General features: G+C 38.2%; 3 protein-coding genes across 3 annotated transcripts; 2 read left to right on the top strand and 1 right to left on the bottom strand.

Annotated features, from left to right (window-relative positions):
- The first annotated feature begins 282 nt into the window (after positions 1 to 282).
- On the top strand, positions 283 to 5,488 carry LOC121950482 (nuclear receptor-interacting protein 3-like). Its single transcript, XM_088080215.1, has 7 exons — positions 283 to 1,253; positions 2,584 to 2,748; positions 2,976 to 3,058; positions 3,148 to 3,287; positions 3,434 to 3,486; positions 3,710 to 3,798; positions 4,540 to 5,488. The coding sequence occupies exons 1-7, from the start codon at positions 1,086 to 1,088 to the stop codon at positions 4,562 to 4,564; spliced, it is 723 nt and encodes a 240-aa protein (XP_087936341.1). The 5' UTR covers positions 283 to 1,085; the 3' UTR covers positions 4,565 to 5,488.
- Positions 5,489 to 6,163: 675 nt separating this feature from the next.
- Positions 6,164 to 11,276, top strand: LOC148189184 (uncharacterized). The gene is made up of 7 exons (XM_088080216.1): positions 6,164 to 6,711; positions 6,805 to 7,167; positions 7,787 to 7,899; positions 8,057 to 8,192; positions 9,026 to 9,257; positions 9,942 to 10,469; positions 11,058 to 11,276. The coding sequence occupies exons 1-7, from the start codon at positions 6,505 to 6,507 to the stop codon at positions 11,273 to 11,275; spliced, it is 1,797 nt and encodes a 598-aa protein (XP_087936342.1). The 5' UTR covers positions 6,164 to 6,504; the 3' UTR covers position 11,276.
- A 30-nt stretch (positions 11,277 to 11,306) lies between these two features.
- akip1 (A-kinase interacting protein 1) lies at positions 11,307 to 14,419 on the bottom strand. Its single transcript, XM_042496557.2, has 5 exons — positions 14,232 to 14,419; positions 13,079 to 13,270; positions 12,915 to 12,989; positions 12,695 to 12,835; positions 11,307 to 11,735 (listed from the first exon to the last, which is right to left on the bottom strand). Exons 2-5 carry the CDS (start codon positions 13,235 to 13,237, stop codon positions 11,589 to 11,591), a joined length of 522 nt encoding a protein of 173 aa, XP_042352491.2. The 5' UTR covers positions 13,238 to 13,270; positions 14,232 to 14,419; the 3' UTR covers positions 11,307 to 11,588.
- Positions 14,420 to 14,805: the final 386 nt, after the last annotated feature.

The following is a 14,805-nucleotide window of genomic DNA, read 5'->3' on the forward strand; positions in this document are numbered from 1 at the left end:
AATCTAGTATACTATCTTGCATTTCACAGAACATCAAGTTTCTCCTTGCCTTTTCTCCCTATGTCTTTGTGATATATATATATATATATATATATATATATATATATATATATATATAGAGAGAGAGAGAGAGAGAGAGAGAGATACACACACACACACACACACACACACACACACACACATATATATATATATATATATATATATATATATATATATAAAGATGTGTACACATATATATTTATTTATTTTTCTATTTATTCTAAGAGTCACGATTCAATTAGATGACGTATTTTTTTCCAGGTTAAAACTGCCACGAGACACAGACACAGGCAGGATGATACCATCAAAATAAAAGCTCTCATTAATAGCCCGCTTTCTTTGTATTGAACGGCTTCGGTTTGAATTACACAGTTCCACAAAAACAAGGCGTTTGAACAAGAAAGCACTGCAGTCCGTATCCATGCACTAAAAGTACGGAACAGTTTATAGCCATTTAAATTTACATTTTAAAAATCGTCGAAAGTCTCATTAAGTTATTTATTTGTGTCATATGCTTTCTGTTTACTCTTTTCCCCCAGCGTATTTATTTTTTGTCTTTGCACCAGTTGTTGCTTTGAGTCTTCAGATATGTTTGTCTTCTTTTGAATTTTATTCTCGACATGTTTTTGATTATATAAACCACACAAAAATCAATGCCCAAAATACATTTTATTTTTCTGTGGCTGTAGAATATTTCTTCGTGTTTAAAACCCATTATGTTTAATCAATAAAATTTTAAATATTATAATGACATACGCTAATATTTTTGAATTACTTAAATATAATTAAAATATAGCTATATATATAATTTTTATTTGCCATTTTAATTCGAGTTTTATTTTGAAGATTTAGACCAGAAGTCGTGTTTTTACCTGTGTGACTTGACTACCTGCACTGCTCATGATGGGGGTGTCTCCTCTTCCTCACTAACTCATCATCATCATCATCAGGAATTCCTCGCCACAGACTCAGTTGTGTGTCCAGATTCAGATCAGCAGGTTCAGAGACACAGCCCGCTCAGTCTGACTCTGATAGCCGCCGTCATGTTCACCGGGATGCGGACAGAGAGCCGGGGGGACCCGGTGGTCCTGGATGCTGCGGCTCTGAGGCAGCAGAGGAGACTGAAACAGGCGATCCAGTTCCTCCACAAAGACTCAGCTGATCTGCTGCCTCTGGATGGCCTGAAGAAGCTCGGGACATCCAAACAGGGGGTGAGCATCATTATGACAGGTCGTAGTTATTATATAACTATTATGTTACACTGTGTTAATGCATTTCACCTTAAAGGACTGTACTATAGTACTATATCATACTACAGGCTATACTACTGTAGGGCCTACTTTACTTAACCCTTTGAAACCTCAGCAAACTGGCTTTATTTCTTTCAAAAACATGGGAGAAAGTTACATGTTACAAGAAAATGACCTGATGTATACACACACAAACAAACACATATATATGTATATGTATGCATATATTGCATAAACAAACAAATAAAACCAGTTTACTGGTTTAAATTGTTGTAAAAGGTATGTGGATGCAGTACAAGGAAATTTATGTCATTCCAGGTTTCAAAAGGTTAAGTTAATCTATTTTATTTAATAAAGGCTATACACTTACTTCATGATATTAGTCATATAATTTGCTGTTGGCATATAGACTATTAGCGACTGCTGCATCACATAACTTTTCTCTTGTTATTTGGCTTTTATTGCCCTTAGTGGTTTCCATTTTAACTTCCATTCTATTTTAGTTTTATACAACTTCTTACTATTAATCTTGTTTATTTGATCTATTTATCTTTATTTATATTTGCCAATTTTACCCTATTGTTGGCTATCTTAAATTCGTACATTTTTGGGCTTATGTCTAAACCAAATTCGGGGCTTTATCACAGTAGGATAAAATATTGCAAATCATGATGATAGGGGAGTCACTCTTATATTTTGTTGATTTGATTATATTTAGTTGTACCCTATAGAGTAATGGAAATGTATAGCCTACAAAATAAAGCTATAAAGAGGAAGTTAGTTGTCAAAAAAATCATATTTCATTAAAATGAAAAATAGATTATTATTGCAGTTACAAAAGATTAAAAATATGACAAATAAACTCTCACAATAAGAAAGTGAGTTAAGCATTTCTCGTGTGAAGGAGGTCATTCTTAGTAAAATACAATCCATTATTCTTTTTGCAACTTCAATAAAATATTCCTAAAATCCTGTAAAAATTTTAAATGAAGTGTGTGTCCCTTTTTTTTTTGGCTTGTTTCAGTCTGAATGTTTCTTTAAATGTTGTCTTGAATATTTATATTGACATTACCGATATTGTCACCCAAAAATGTAAGCCTAATTATGTGATGATTTGATAATACCTCTTACTGCTTATTAATAAAACTCAACATATTTTTAATTTATCTACATGCATTATACGGCAGCGTTATTTCGGATTATTGATTTGTTTTTAAGCTCCAGCTCCACGGGGATGAAACAAGACCTTTGCCACCTATTCTAACTGCATTTGTATGTATTTGTATTGCAGCAGCCACATCATATTCTCCAGAAGCGCCTGTTGGAGGCGAAGTTGTCCAGAGGACAGATGACCATGTGTGGAGTGACACCAAACACCAAGCTCCTTCTGAGCTGCACTCATTTCAGTTCGCATGAGGATGAGGAGGGGGAAGATTTCATCTTCGTACCCTGCAAGGTCAGTGAGTATATACATTAAGAATATTAAGATTACTTTTAAAATATATTCCATTGTAATTATTTCTTCAGAATTGTTACCACACATGTTAGCTGGACATTTGTATAAGTATCTCCAATCAGAATACATTTTAATACATAAAGAACTGCTGTGAAGTTTTTGCACAAATTATGTTTGTTTCTCGTCTGTTGCTGCAGTGCTTATATTTTTGTATTTATTGTTTACAGTGTTTAGGACAGGAGGTAAATGTACTCATTGACACTGGCTGCAAACTGAACCTGATGTCCTCACTAACTGTAAAGAGATTAGGGTGAGATGGTCATTATCTCTCTATTTGACTTACATTAGGTCACTTTCTGTGCTCAGTTACTAAGTTTTTTTTTGTTGTTTCTCTCAAAGTTTGAAAGATCTGGTTGAGGAGAACAAAGAGGAGACGGACGGCTTTCCATTTCAGAGGAAGATTTGTATTGACGCACACATCAGAGGACTCAGCCTGACCATCGGACAACTAAGAATAATGTGCTCCTTTGCCATAGTAGGTAAGAAAGAAGAATATTAATATTAAATATTTATATTAAAGACAAAAAGTAAAAATAAATTACATTTATTTTTGTATCTGTAGCCACTGAATTTAAGATACTATTATAATATTTTTGCCTGCTAATTGCATTTTATTTATTTGCAGAAAGTAACAGACCCCTGATGTCTCTTGGCAACAAGACATTAATGTCACTCAAGGTAAATCATCTGCTCAGACTAAATCAATCATCCAATCACAGGAGGAACCCTCAAAGGTCATTAGCAACATTGTGATGTAAATTAATTAAGATATTACACTTAAATACACTTATTAATAGGCAAAATTACTTTTGTTAATATTATATTCTTATAACTAGAGAGGCTAAATAAGGACAAATATGGTATCTATCTGCGTGATGTTGGTATATCATCTTTTTTGTAGTGTGTAATTGACACTGAAAAGCAGATGTTGGTGTTTGGGACGACCGTCAGAGAGCAACTTCAGTTTTCCAAAAAGCCATTTAATGAAAGGTAAGATTTTATGACCTTTAACAGAGTGGTAGTTGAGATCCCTATTTTTGGTAGAGCCCGACTTATACTTAAAGGGGCCCTACTATGCTCATTTTCTGGATCATATTTGTATTTTGGGGGTCTAATAGAATATGTTTACATGCTTTAATTTTCAATAAACACATCATGTGTCTCACACTTCCCTCTGCTGCAGCACCTGTCTGTCTGAAACAGTCTGAGCTAATGTCCCGCCTCCAGTAAGCCCAGTCTGCTCTGATTGGTCAGCTGGCGCTCTTTATGCACATCTGTTCTATTTGTTACATTGTGATGTCACCAAGTTATGGACGTAAACATTGAAACTCAAATGAGCTGTTTCAGCCAGACAATGCAACATAAAACTAGACAACAAAAGCACATCACACACAAAATACACCATACAAAGCTACACACAATAGTGCCTCACAAGTGATTGCTTGTCAAATTAAAAACAAGTTTAAAGCCCAGATTTCAAGGTCAGTGAGTACAGAGCTGAGCAGCTTTTAACCATCTTTTTAAGGTGGTTTTAAAAGTCCTGATAGAGCTGCGGCTCTTCACATCGTCAGGAAGTGTTTCAGTGTTTTGATGCTTTTACAGAAAAAGCTGACTGCTGTGCAACAGCATTGCATGTTACAGTCTCATACAGAGGACAATCTAGAGGATCTAATCAACCTTACTAAGCGAGTATATACAATGTCACATTCTTCTCTTCTCTTTGCACAACAGCTCCTCTGGCTTCACAGACCTGTGACTTTCCTGCCTCCCCAACAACAACGACGACAACAACAACAACAACAACAACAACCCAGTGACCAAAAGCAATACAATTATTTACTGTTACAGCTAGATGCCTAAGGAGCTTCAGATTTCTCTCCTCATAAAGTCTCACTTACTGCCTATTTGTTTGCTGCATTCATGAATCAGATCATCTTTTCTGACTTGACGTCCACAGCAGCTGCTATCACAGACTCTTCCTCATGTAGCAATGAGTTCACGTAGCCTTAGTGATCCTGTTTTTGCTGTCACTACAGTAGAATGTGTTGTACAGCTAGAAAATCACTTATTAATAGAGCTTGTAGTGCTACAGACTATAAGACTGTAAGATTATAGACTTTAAGATTCTGATAGAATTGTGATTAGTAGTTCTTGTCTCTTATAGATAAGTATTATTCTGCCAAACATGTAACAGTATTATTCCACATCTATAGCTGGAAATCTTGGAGAAAAAAAGGTTGGAGGGTTTTTATTTATTATTATTTATGTGTATATTAAGTGTAGCTGATAAATGTAGCACAATCTATTGCCTACAAAATGGTTTATCTACTGTGTTTTATAATATTGTAAATGTATTTTATAGTAAAAAAAACATGTATTTGCATTCAGGTCACTGCCTTTTAATGTTTACAGAAATGATAGTGACACTGGGATGTTTTATCCTGTAATGGTACTCAAGTGCAGCACTGGAATATCAAATAAAATCCCAAATTATGTGAAAGTTATTCTGAATTTTTGCTTACTTTTAGATCATTTTACATAACCAGGCCTATTTTATATGAGAGCCATTAATAAAACTGGGCCAGCCAAAGGTAGTGTGGCATACTTAAAGCTGTTAATAAGATGTACCACAGAAGAGGGATCAAGCAGGGATCATTTCTCACCCCTGCCTGCACAGGATATGGATGGAGAGCAGCTCTAATTGCTTGGCTGACCTATGACGGCACCATAGCAACTGTAACATGACAATAATGTTTGGTAAAGCTTCTCAGTCAGCTGATTGGCGGGTAAACAGCCCCTCCAATGGCCGTGAAGAAGACTGACTGAACATTTCTCCATGGAAACCAACATCAACAGTGAAGTGAGGCTGACGTCTGCAGCTGACTGAAGGTAACGTACCAGCTCAATTTATCATGTGTTTTAACTGCAGTTCACAAAGAGAGAACGTGTGTATTTCTGCTTCCTTTACAGAACATACACATGATTATTGTGTTTCCTGTTATTATCAGTCAAAGAAGTAGAGCTTCAGCTAAATTTATAAAGTATTAAACTACTGAAGTACTTGCTGGACAGGATGGTCCCCTTTAGATAGTCATATTATTATAAATATTACTATTACAGATGCTTTAATCAACAACATATTTCCACCAAGATATTTAGAGCTTAGAAGAATCAGTTCTGTTACTTTTACTGTAATAATTTAAGTTTTTTGATAAAAGAAGTAAAAATATTTCAACAGAGCAGATTGGAATATTTTAGAAAAATGTGTGTAATGCTAAAACTGTAAGTTCACATGCAAGTGAGTTTAGTTTTTAACTTAATTTGCAAAAAAAAAACAAGTTTGTTTATTTGTAACATTTCAGTATGAAATTTGACAGCGGACCAAAATATTTCAGATGGTCACAAGAGAGGCCATTATGTCCAATCCTTAATTTTAAACCCTTTGTTTGTAATTTTTACATGTATATATAACTTTAATGGTTTAATTTCCTTTAAAATATCCAGAGTTGAAAATACTGTACATAAGTACAGCAAATGGAAACTATAAATGAATGAATAAAGTGAATTTTTGGACTACTTGTTTTCAGCAGTTAATTATTGTTTCATGTTTTTATCTCTATTTCTCTTTTTTCTGTGTTTCACATTATGCCAAAAGTAAAATAAATCTGTGTCCCTTCCTAACATTGCAGTGTGGGGATGACATCCAAGCAGATGGCAGCCTCTGAGGCTGCGCTGGTTCCTCTCTTTCTGGGCAAACAGAGATGCAATGTCACTTTTGTGGTGGAAAGCTCAGAGAACATGAGAGCTGCTCTGGGGTCAGTGAAGCGCCTGCTGATCCAGACCCTGCTGATGAAGGCCTCACTCAGGAACTCTCTCTTTAACATCATGACATTCTCAGGCAAGGTGAGGCAAGAATGACAGCTCATGGCAACACAAACATCAGAGATATTGCCACACAGGTAGAAGACAAGGAGATTTTCTCTCCTTTCTCTACAGATGACGTGCTGGTCCCCCCACATGCTCCCCTGTGCCCCTGACACAGTGTACATGGCTCTGTCCTGGATCCACTCCATCAGCTGCAGCCCTGGCAGGGACCTCTTGGCTGCTTTGAGTGTGGCCCTCTCTGACCCCGCCTGTCACACCATCCACCTGCTCTGCATGGACGTCCCCGACCAGCCAGAGGCGGTGCTGGCGGCCCTGCCTGCTCTGTCAGCCGGGAGGCCTGTAAACATCTTCTATCTGCAGGACTCAGGTGTTCAGCTGGACAGGGATGTCAGAGGCTACCTGCAATGTTTGAGCCGTGTCACAAGAGGGAGCTGTTATGTGATTCCAGTTGGTTTGAGAGGCATGCTGGAGAAGGTATGGCTGACTTTACTAGGTACCTGACAGGACTGGTTATAAATTTGTGCATGTAAACACATAAACACATGGATGCATTTTCACAGTGCATGTTTTTTTCAACATTTTTGGGGACACTGAATACATTTTCAGCATCAAGCACTTCATCTACAAGCCTAGTGAGACCATTCTGATCATGTGAGCTCAATATTATTTCTCTCAACATTGTTTCACTCTCTGTATCAGTCTGGACTCACTGCGGCTCCAAACACTGTCAGTGAGTGGGAGAAGTCGCCTTGACAGACAAACATCCTCAGCCAGTCCTGATGTTAGCACTGGCTTCTACTACACAAATATGTTGTCACACAGTCTAAAAAAAAAAAAAAAAAAAAAAAATGTGTATATATATTTAACCTTTGTATTTGAAGTGTACATCGCCAATCCCCATGAGGTTTTTCGCAAACAGATTTATGCTAACCAATGAAAACAGTTTAGTTACCAATTTGATTAAAGCAGCGATATTTTATATATGCTTTATATGTAGTATTGTTATATTTACTGGTTTGCAGTGAAGGTTTATGTCATAAATAACAGTCACCATCACATTTCTGGGACTGGGTGTTTCCATGCATGTTGTCAGGGGGTTCCTCTGGTGGAGAACCAATCATCAGTGCCAACAATCTCTCCAGTCAAGTGTTTCTGTCCATCCACTTCAGTCCCAATTCCCCATGACACACCTTCACCTCTGCTCAGGTTGGTTTCCATGGTTGCAAAGTATCCTGTTTTTTGTATTGTACACGTGACAGAAACCCATTTGCAGGCTATAACATTGAAGTTACTGTAGGCTGCTGTGGATAAAATGACATACCTGTGTTGCGCATGTGTTTCTTGACTTCCTGTGGTCTCTCAGGTGCAGTCTGGGTAATCCATGCATGCTGTCCGGTCAAACTCTGGGCGCTCTAGAATTCTTTCCAGGATGCCGAGTGCTGGCCAGGCGGGAGGTGGACGGCTTCTACTACTTGGGAACTGTAATACAGCAAGTACAGGTGAAATATTATCATAAACAGGCAACAACGATTTGTTAGTTGTTAGCTCTGCTCTCACACAGTGACTTTACATAAAAAAATGACCATGATGTTTATTATAAGAATACACTGAATTTAACCTTTAAGACTGATGAGGGGTGTTTAGATAAGGCAATGCAAGATAACACTTACAACCTAAAACAAATCACCCAGAGGGGTAATTGAATTACAGAGTAAAATGTTTATGGCAAAGTCATTATCTGACCTAAATTTAGATCATATGTAACACTTACCATATAAATACATTTGCCATACCTCATGAATGACCAAACTAAAGACAGAAAGCTGTAGTACAGGTCTGGATTCATCATGTGATAGTGAAATGTCTACTGAGGGTCGGAAACCTTAGTTGCTGCAAAGAATTTAAAATATTCAGTATAATGACTTCATTTAAAGGGACAGTTCACCTCAAAAAAAAAAAAAAAGAGACATACATTCTTCCTCTTAGTGCTACTTATCAGTGTAGATTGTTTTGGTGTGAGCTGCCGAATGTTGGAGATATCAGCTGTAGAGATCATATCCATAGACCTTGTTCTGAGGAGTTTCATGTAGGAACTATTTTCTCTCTTCCGAAATTCCCCCAGCAACTGAACCAATGTGCAGAAGGAAGTGTGCGTCTACTGCTAGCTCACCTAGCAACGCTGAGCTAGCTAACTTTAAAGCTCAGCCAAGAAGCACGGCATTAATGTTTACAAACCCAAAAATGTGTCCATATCATTACAGACTGCTGCATATTCTGCCCAGCAAAACAGACACATCACAGTGTATGCTAACATCTTTTTGTCCAAACTCAGGGCCGTGGAGGAGTTTGGGTTGTGGAGTTTGACCATCCAGGAGGAGCCATTATGGGGATCGCATCCTCCCAGAGGCAGCTGGTTTGCTCCCTGGACATGGTAAACCACACCAGAGCACACACACGCTGTCTGGTACCTGGTGATACTGTCCTGTCGCCATGGGAACAAGATTTGAGGCGATATGGGCCAGGGAGAGTGATGGGAGCTGCAGAACACAGGGATGGTTTTGGAGGTAAATAGTTAAATAGTGTTTTTGTTTATACTTTTACAGGCGTATTCAGTGGCGTGGATGATGGGAAATAGAGACAGGTACAACAGATGCAGAATAAATGCCAGACATTATAAAGAAAAATGTAAACTACATTTTAATTTACCCGTTGAACTTTTTATCAGTTTGCTATCAACAAACAAATCACCTTATCATTATCGCCTTATTTGTTTCACATTTTCATTCATATTAAACTTTAATTAAATTACATTTTAATTGTTACATGATACAAGATATATTATTTCACGTACATTCACATTTTAATTTATATATTAAAGTTTGAGTCAGTTTACTTATAGTTATTTAGCTTTAGTTATTTTTGTGTTATTTTTATATTTCTCACCTTACTTTAAGTGCATTTGTTGCTGGATTTACATTTTCCTAAATATTTAATTTTAAATTAAACTTATGTTGTTACACTTTTTTGAATGAATATCGACAATATAATGTACTTATTAACATTTAAATCTCTTATATTTCTCATTTTAATTTAAGCGCACTACCTGCTGGTGTCGTATTTTTTCCTTGTGACTTAATTTAAGTAGTTCTAAATTGAAGGTGATAAATCATTTATTAGTAGTAGTTTATTGTTAACACAATGGATTAATGTTTCCTCTCTCAGTAAATCCCTCTTGTTTGACACTGCAGTTGATGGTGTTGGGGGCCTGCGGGTGCTGATGTGGAACAGCTGTGTGTCGCTGGTTCCCTGCAGCCTGGTTTTGCCCATTTCCTCTTCTCAACATGACAGAATAGTCAGGATGCTCCAAATCCCTACATCAGCCTCCAGTCATTCCTGCAACTGGCTTTGTGCTCGCAGCTCCTCTTGCACTCCCTGGCTGTTCTGCTCTGACGGCAGTCAGTCTTCATCCTGCAGCTGCTCAGTCTCAAACCACCATCCATGCTTATTTAGACCCCGCTGTAGGTCCAGCTTTGGAGGAATGGATGGATTTGAGAGGACGGAGCACAATAAAAAAATGGACCTCAATGATACAGATGTGAGGAGGAGTGACCCTGAGGTGCCTTGCTCCTCCTCCTCCTCCTCCTCCTCCTCCTCCTCGTCTTCTTCATCTCTTTGTGAGGATAAGAGCAGAGCAGTGAAGCTGAGAAGTAAACAGCAGCGTCCTCCCTGGAGGTATTGGAGACGAACTGGGCCAGAGCCACAACACAGACAGCCAGGTGGGAAACACAGGCGACTTAACTGATGCACTTATAGATTCCTACAAAAAAAATACACGCTCAACGCTGCAGAGTAACGCGTAATTAAATTCAATTTACATGGGAGGCTGCGTTGTCAATATCTCCACTTTGGTTTAAGTATTAAAGGTTTAAACCTGTGTTGTTTGGGTCAAAGTTTCATGATCACTTAAATGCCAGAAGCTGCACCTGGGGGTTTAGATTTAAAGGGATAGTTCACCCCAAAACTAAAAATACATATTCTTCCTCTTGACTTGTAATGCTATTTTATCATTCTTGATTTTTTTGTTGCGAGTTGCTGAGTGATGGAGATATCAGCCGCAGAGATCAGTCTGCAGAAATTCCACTTAACACCCTTGTGAATTGAAAGAGTTGTGGATTTGGACAGTGCTTGCAGACTTCCTGGAAATGCAGCTGCAAAGTCAGCGATTGCAGTGAAGTCTGGACATTTTCACTTAGCCAAATGGTAGTGAGAGTCGATTATCACAAATGCAAGAAGTCATGTTCTGTCAAGATAAGTTTTCCCCCATGAAATCTGGTCATGTTTGATTTATTTGTTTTGATCTGCAGGTAGTGCAGTGCCGAGGAGAACATCACAACCTGTAAGATTCAGCTTCCCCGTCCCACAGATAAGTGCCTCACCCAATCACAGCTCTTTGTTTCAGTCACTTCCTGGCACTAAAGGAAGACGACCGACCATCAGAGATGCTTTTGGAACTACCAGCCTCAAACCTCGACCTCCGGCAGGACTGCGACCTTTCTCTGGCAACCCTACCGTTTACACATAAAATGTCAGTGCACAGATAAAACCTCACTATATAAATGAATAAAAAATACTTTATTTTTATACACTGATGCAGCGGTTACAATGTTGTAAAGAGCAATACATGATGTCCTAGGACACGCAATCTACAGAATAAAATACTCAATGGCAATAAAAATATGGCTTCTTAATGTGCAGCAGATAAAAATTATCATAGCAAAACAAAATGTAAACTCTTTAAAGCAGAAATCGTTTTGAAAACAGGCAATAAACACACAAACAGCATTAGCAATGGTCGGTTTTGTTATTGAAGGTTAAAGTGTGGGTCAGGTGACGGGTCACAGATTGAACGTGAGGTTGACAGTCTCTCCAGCTTTGACGCTGACCAGCTGAGTCTGCTGATTTAACTCCGGCACGCTTGCAGTGATAGCATATGTTCCCGGTGACAGCTCGATGAAGAAATCTTCACTTGCTGACACAGGATCCTGAAGAAAATGAAGTTTAATCTTTTATTGTTTTCTAATAAAAAAAATTCCAAGCAGCAACCAACACAGCTTGAGGAGGGATGAGTGGAAGTAATGTGAATTTCCCTTAAAAAAATTACGTTACAGAGGCTGGCACCAAGAAATCTGTTATCCTGTAGAGCAGCAACCAGGGGGGCTGAAAAATGAAGCCAATGTGGAAGTGCCAAATACTGCAGGTCATCAAATGGTTGTTTGAGGCTGACTCCAAGAATGATTTAATCCCCATAGATCTCTGTGTTATTGTGCTGGACTTAACAGCAGAAATAAACATGTTTCGCACTGAAATCTGTTTTGGTCTCTACGCTGTTTCTTCACAACAACGGTACGAGATGAATTTTTATGAATCACCCATTAAATTGTTATTAAGGCTTAAAGTTATTTTGTTGATTAATGACTCACTTGAATCAAAGTATTGATAATAATGTCATTCCCACTGGAAATCAACACGTTTTTTCAGCTTTTTGCAGTTTTTAGTTTATTTGTTTTGATTCTGCATGGCTAAGTTCAAACAGGTTTTACAGACCCTGTGCAGTCATTTGAGGCACACAAGCGGAGCGTTTTTATCCCCTGCTGCAAAACAGTGGCAGAGCTGAAGCAAGCAAGTGGCTGGTGAAGAACATTTAATATTTAGAAAGCTAAATTGCCATATATTTTTTTCTAAGGACTTGGAGGTCCAATTTAATCTAAAATGCCAGTAAACGCTGAAATTGCACAAGTTAAATAGCATGTCCATTTTTCTCTTTCCGCTATGGGAAAATGTTTGCCAAGACATTAGCCATATTAACCTATTAAACTGTCATGGCTTGTGAATTTGACTTTGTTTTCGAGAGCTCTTTCTGCTTTGTAACAATAATATAAAAATTATTTTAAAAGATGGAAGCTTCATATGACGCCAAGAAAAAGCAGCAGAAAAATCTTACCTTCTTGTGCGGGGTCCTTGCATGTTTTTTGGCTGACTGTGCAGATGTTCTCATCCCAACAGTTGGCCGTGAGTGGAACCTGGACACATGGCTCCTCTCAGTGTCAGTGGGCTCAGTGCAGCGACCAGACTCATAATACCTCTGCAGCGTAGAGAATATTCACGTTATTCCTCAGGTCTGTAGCTTAAAGCATAAAGTTGCAGGCTACAAAATCACTGACCTTGCACTGGTGGGTCGTCTGTGCCATGAACCCTGCGATGGTTCCAAAGACATCATCAAGCTCTGTGCGTGTTCTCTGGAAAAAAGGATAAAATTTGAGACAAATCAAGTCAAGATCTAAATTTAATTGACGTTAGGGCAAAAATACAGAAGACATGCAGGCACCTTGGCAGGGATTTGTGTGTCTTCATCTGTAGTGGTTGTATTCTGGGATGCTCTGGTGCTCGCCCAGTCCACACCCCGCCTGGAGGCCCGCTCCAGCACCTCCAGACCCAGACTGGCAGAGCGCCGCAGAGAAGACTCCAGCCAGGCTTGGCTTGCCATGAACAGGTAGAGTTTATCTCATATGCTCGTCACCTGAGTGGAAGAATAAGCAGAGACCTCAGCCACTTTCCCTTACCTCACAGTACACAGATATGCTTGATTTTTTTCAAAACATACTTGTCTTTTTTACTAATTTGATATCGAGCTGAAGTGATTCCTTAACCGACAAAAATTGGGCAAGGAAGTATAATTTATATATCAGAGTAGGGATGGTTGGGATTTGACTTACAATTGAGCTACAAATATTTTTATATTATATATATTTTTTTATATTTTAAAGGCCACAATAATCGTTTTATTAAGAAAATAAAGGGCTAATTAACCCTTTGAAATGTAAATAAAGTGGCGAGAAATCTTTCAATAACACAAGAAGACGGCAATTAGCAACTTCAAGAAATGATGCTCTCAAAATAACGTTGAAGAAAAATGTGCTAAAACAACAATAAAAAACAAACAAGGAAATGACTTGAAAGATGATAAAAACATGACATCCTTTTAAATACTTATCTGATACTAAAAATAGTGGCATCCCTATTTGAAAAAAACAAAACAAAAATTGAAATCCAGTTTAATATCAGTAAAATATTCACAATACAGTCGATAAAATATGATTGTTTCATTCACAAAAACCTGATCAGCATCTTAAAACTAGCTGAATTTGTCTAATCCCCGGTGGCTTGGTAGCAAATCACCAAACACTAATACGCAAACAGTTATATTATAACAGTGCAATAAGTGAATTCAGCACTAACAACGCATGCGTGAAGATTAACCCCCCCTCCCCCCTCCTCCGAGCCAAACTGGAAAGCGGCAGGTTTGTTACTTTTATCGGTTCTTACTTTCCCTTTCAAACAGCCTCCCGCTGACTTCTCAACTAAAACACCGAAACGTGACACAGTTCCGCGGTGAACTGTCACACTCTGTTCGACGTGATTCACGGCTCCACGCGCTGTGGCAACAAATCTGCGATGAGATTATTTACGAGTTTAGTTACCTGTTACACTCACGGGGAGCTGATCGGGTCAGAAGTAAGACGCACATTAAAACAGGCTTTCAGGTACAACGGCGCGTCTTCTTTCAGCACGTAGTCCTCACATTTTACAAATTCAACTTGCAAACTCTCTCATTAGCCGAGACAGCGTTGTTTTCAAGTGACAGCACAGGAAATCCTGCACGTTAAGCCCCGCCCCCAACGTTAAGAGCCTAAATATCTAGGTCACTTGGGGAAAAGCCTCCAAGTATACCATGCAGTCATTTTACATTAAAATAAAAAAAAACATTATACTGATTTCTTGGTGGCCACCCCAGACACTTCTACACTAGGGGTTATTAAATAATAAATGCATACAAATATACTAAATATAATGATATCACTTTCCCCCCTGTAATCTTGGTATAATTCATAGGAAATCACTCCTCTCAAAATAGACAATTTGGAAAGGTAGGTCTGTGCATTTACTAGCTTAACTGCTCAAAGACAAGCTATGATGAGGTGTCACAAGAAGATACCTTTTCTATTTTTGATATGCCACAAGCCAACAAGTTTGAGTACCACTGCTAATGATTTT

Source organism: Plectropomus leopardus, chromosome 7 (assembly GCF_026936395.1).
Source record: "Plectropomus leopardus strain MGB_pleo_1.0 chromosome 7, ASM2693639v1, whole genome shotgun sequence".
NCBI classification, from domain to species: Eukaryota; Metazoa; Chordata; class Actinopteri; order Perciformes; family Serranidae; genus Plectropomus; species Plectropomus leopardus.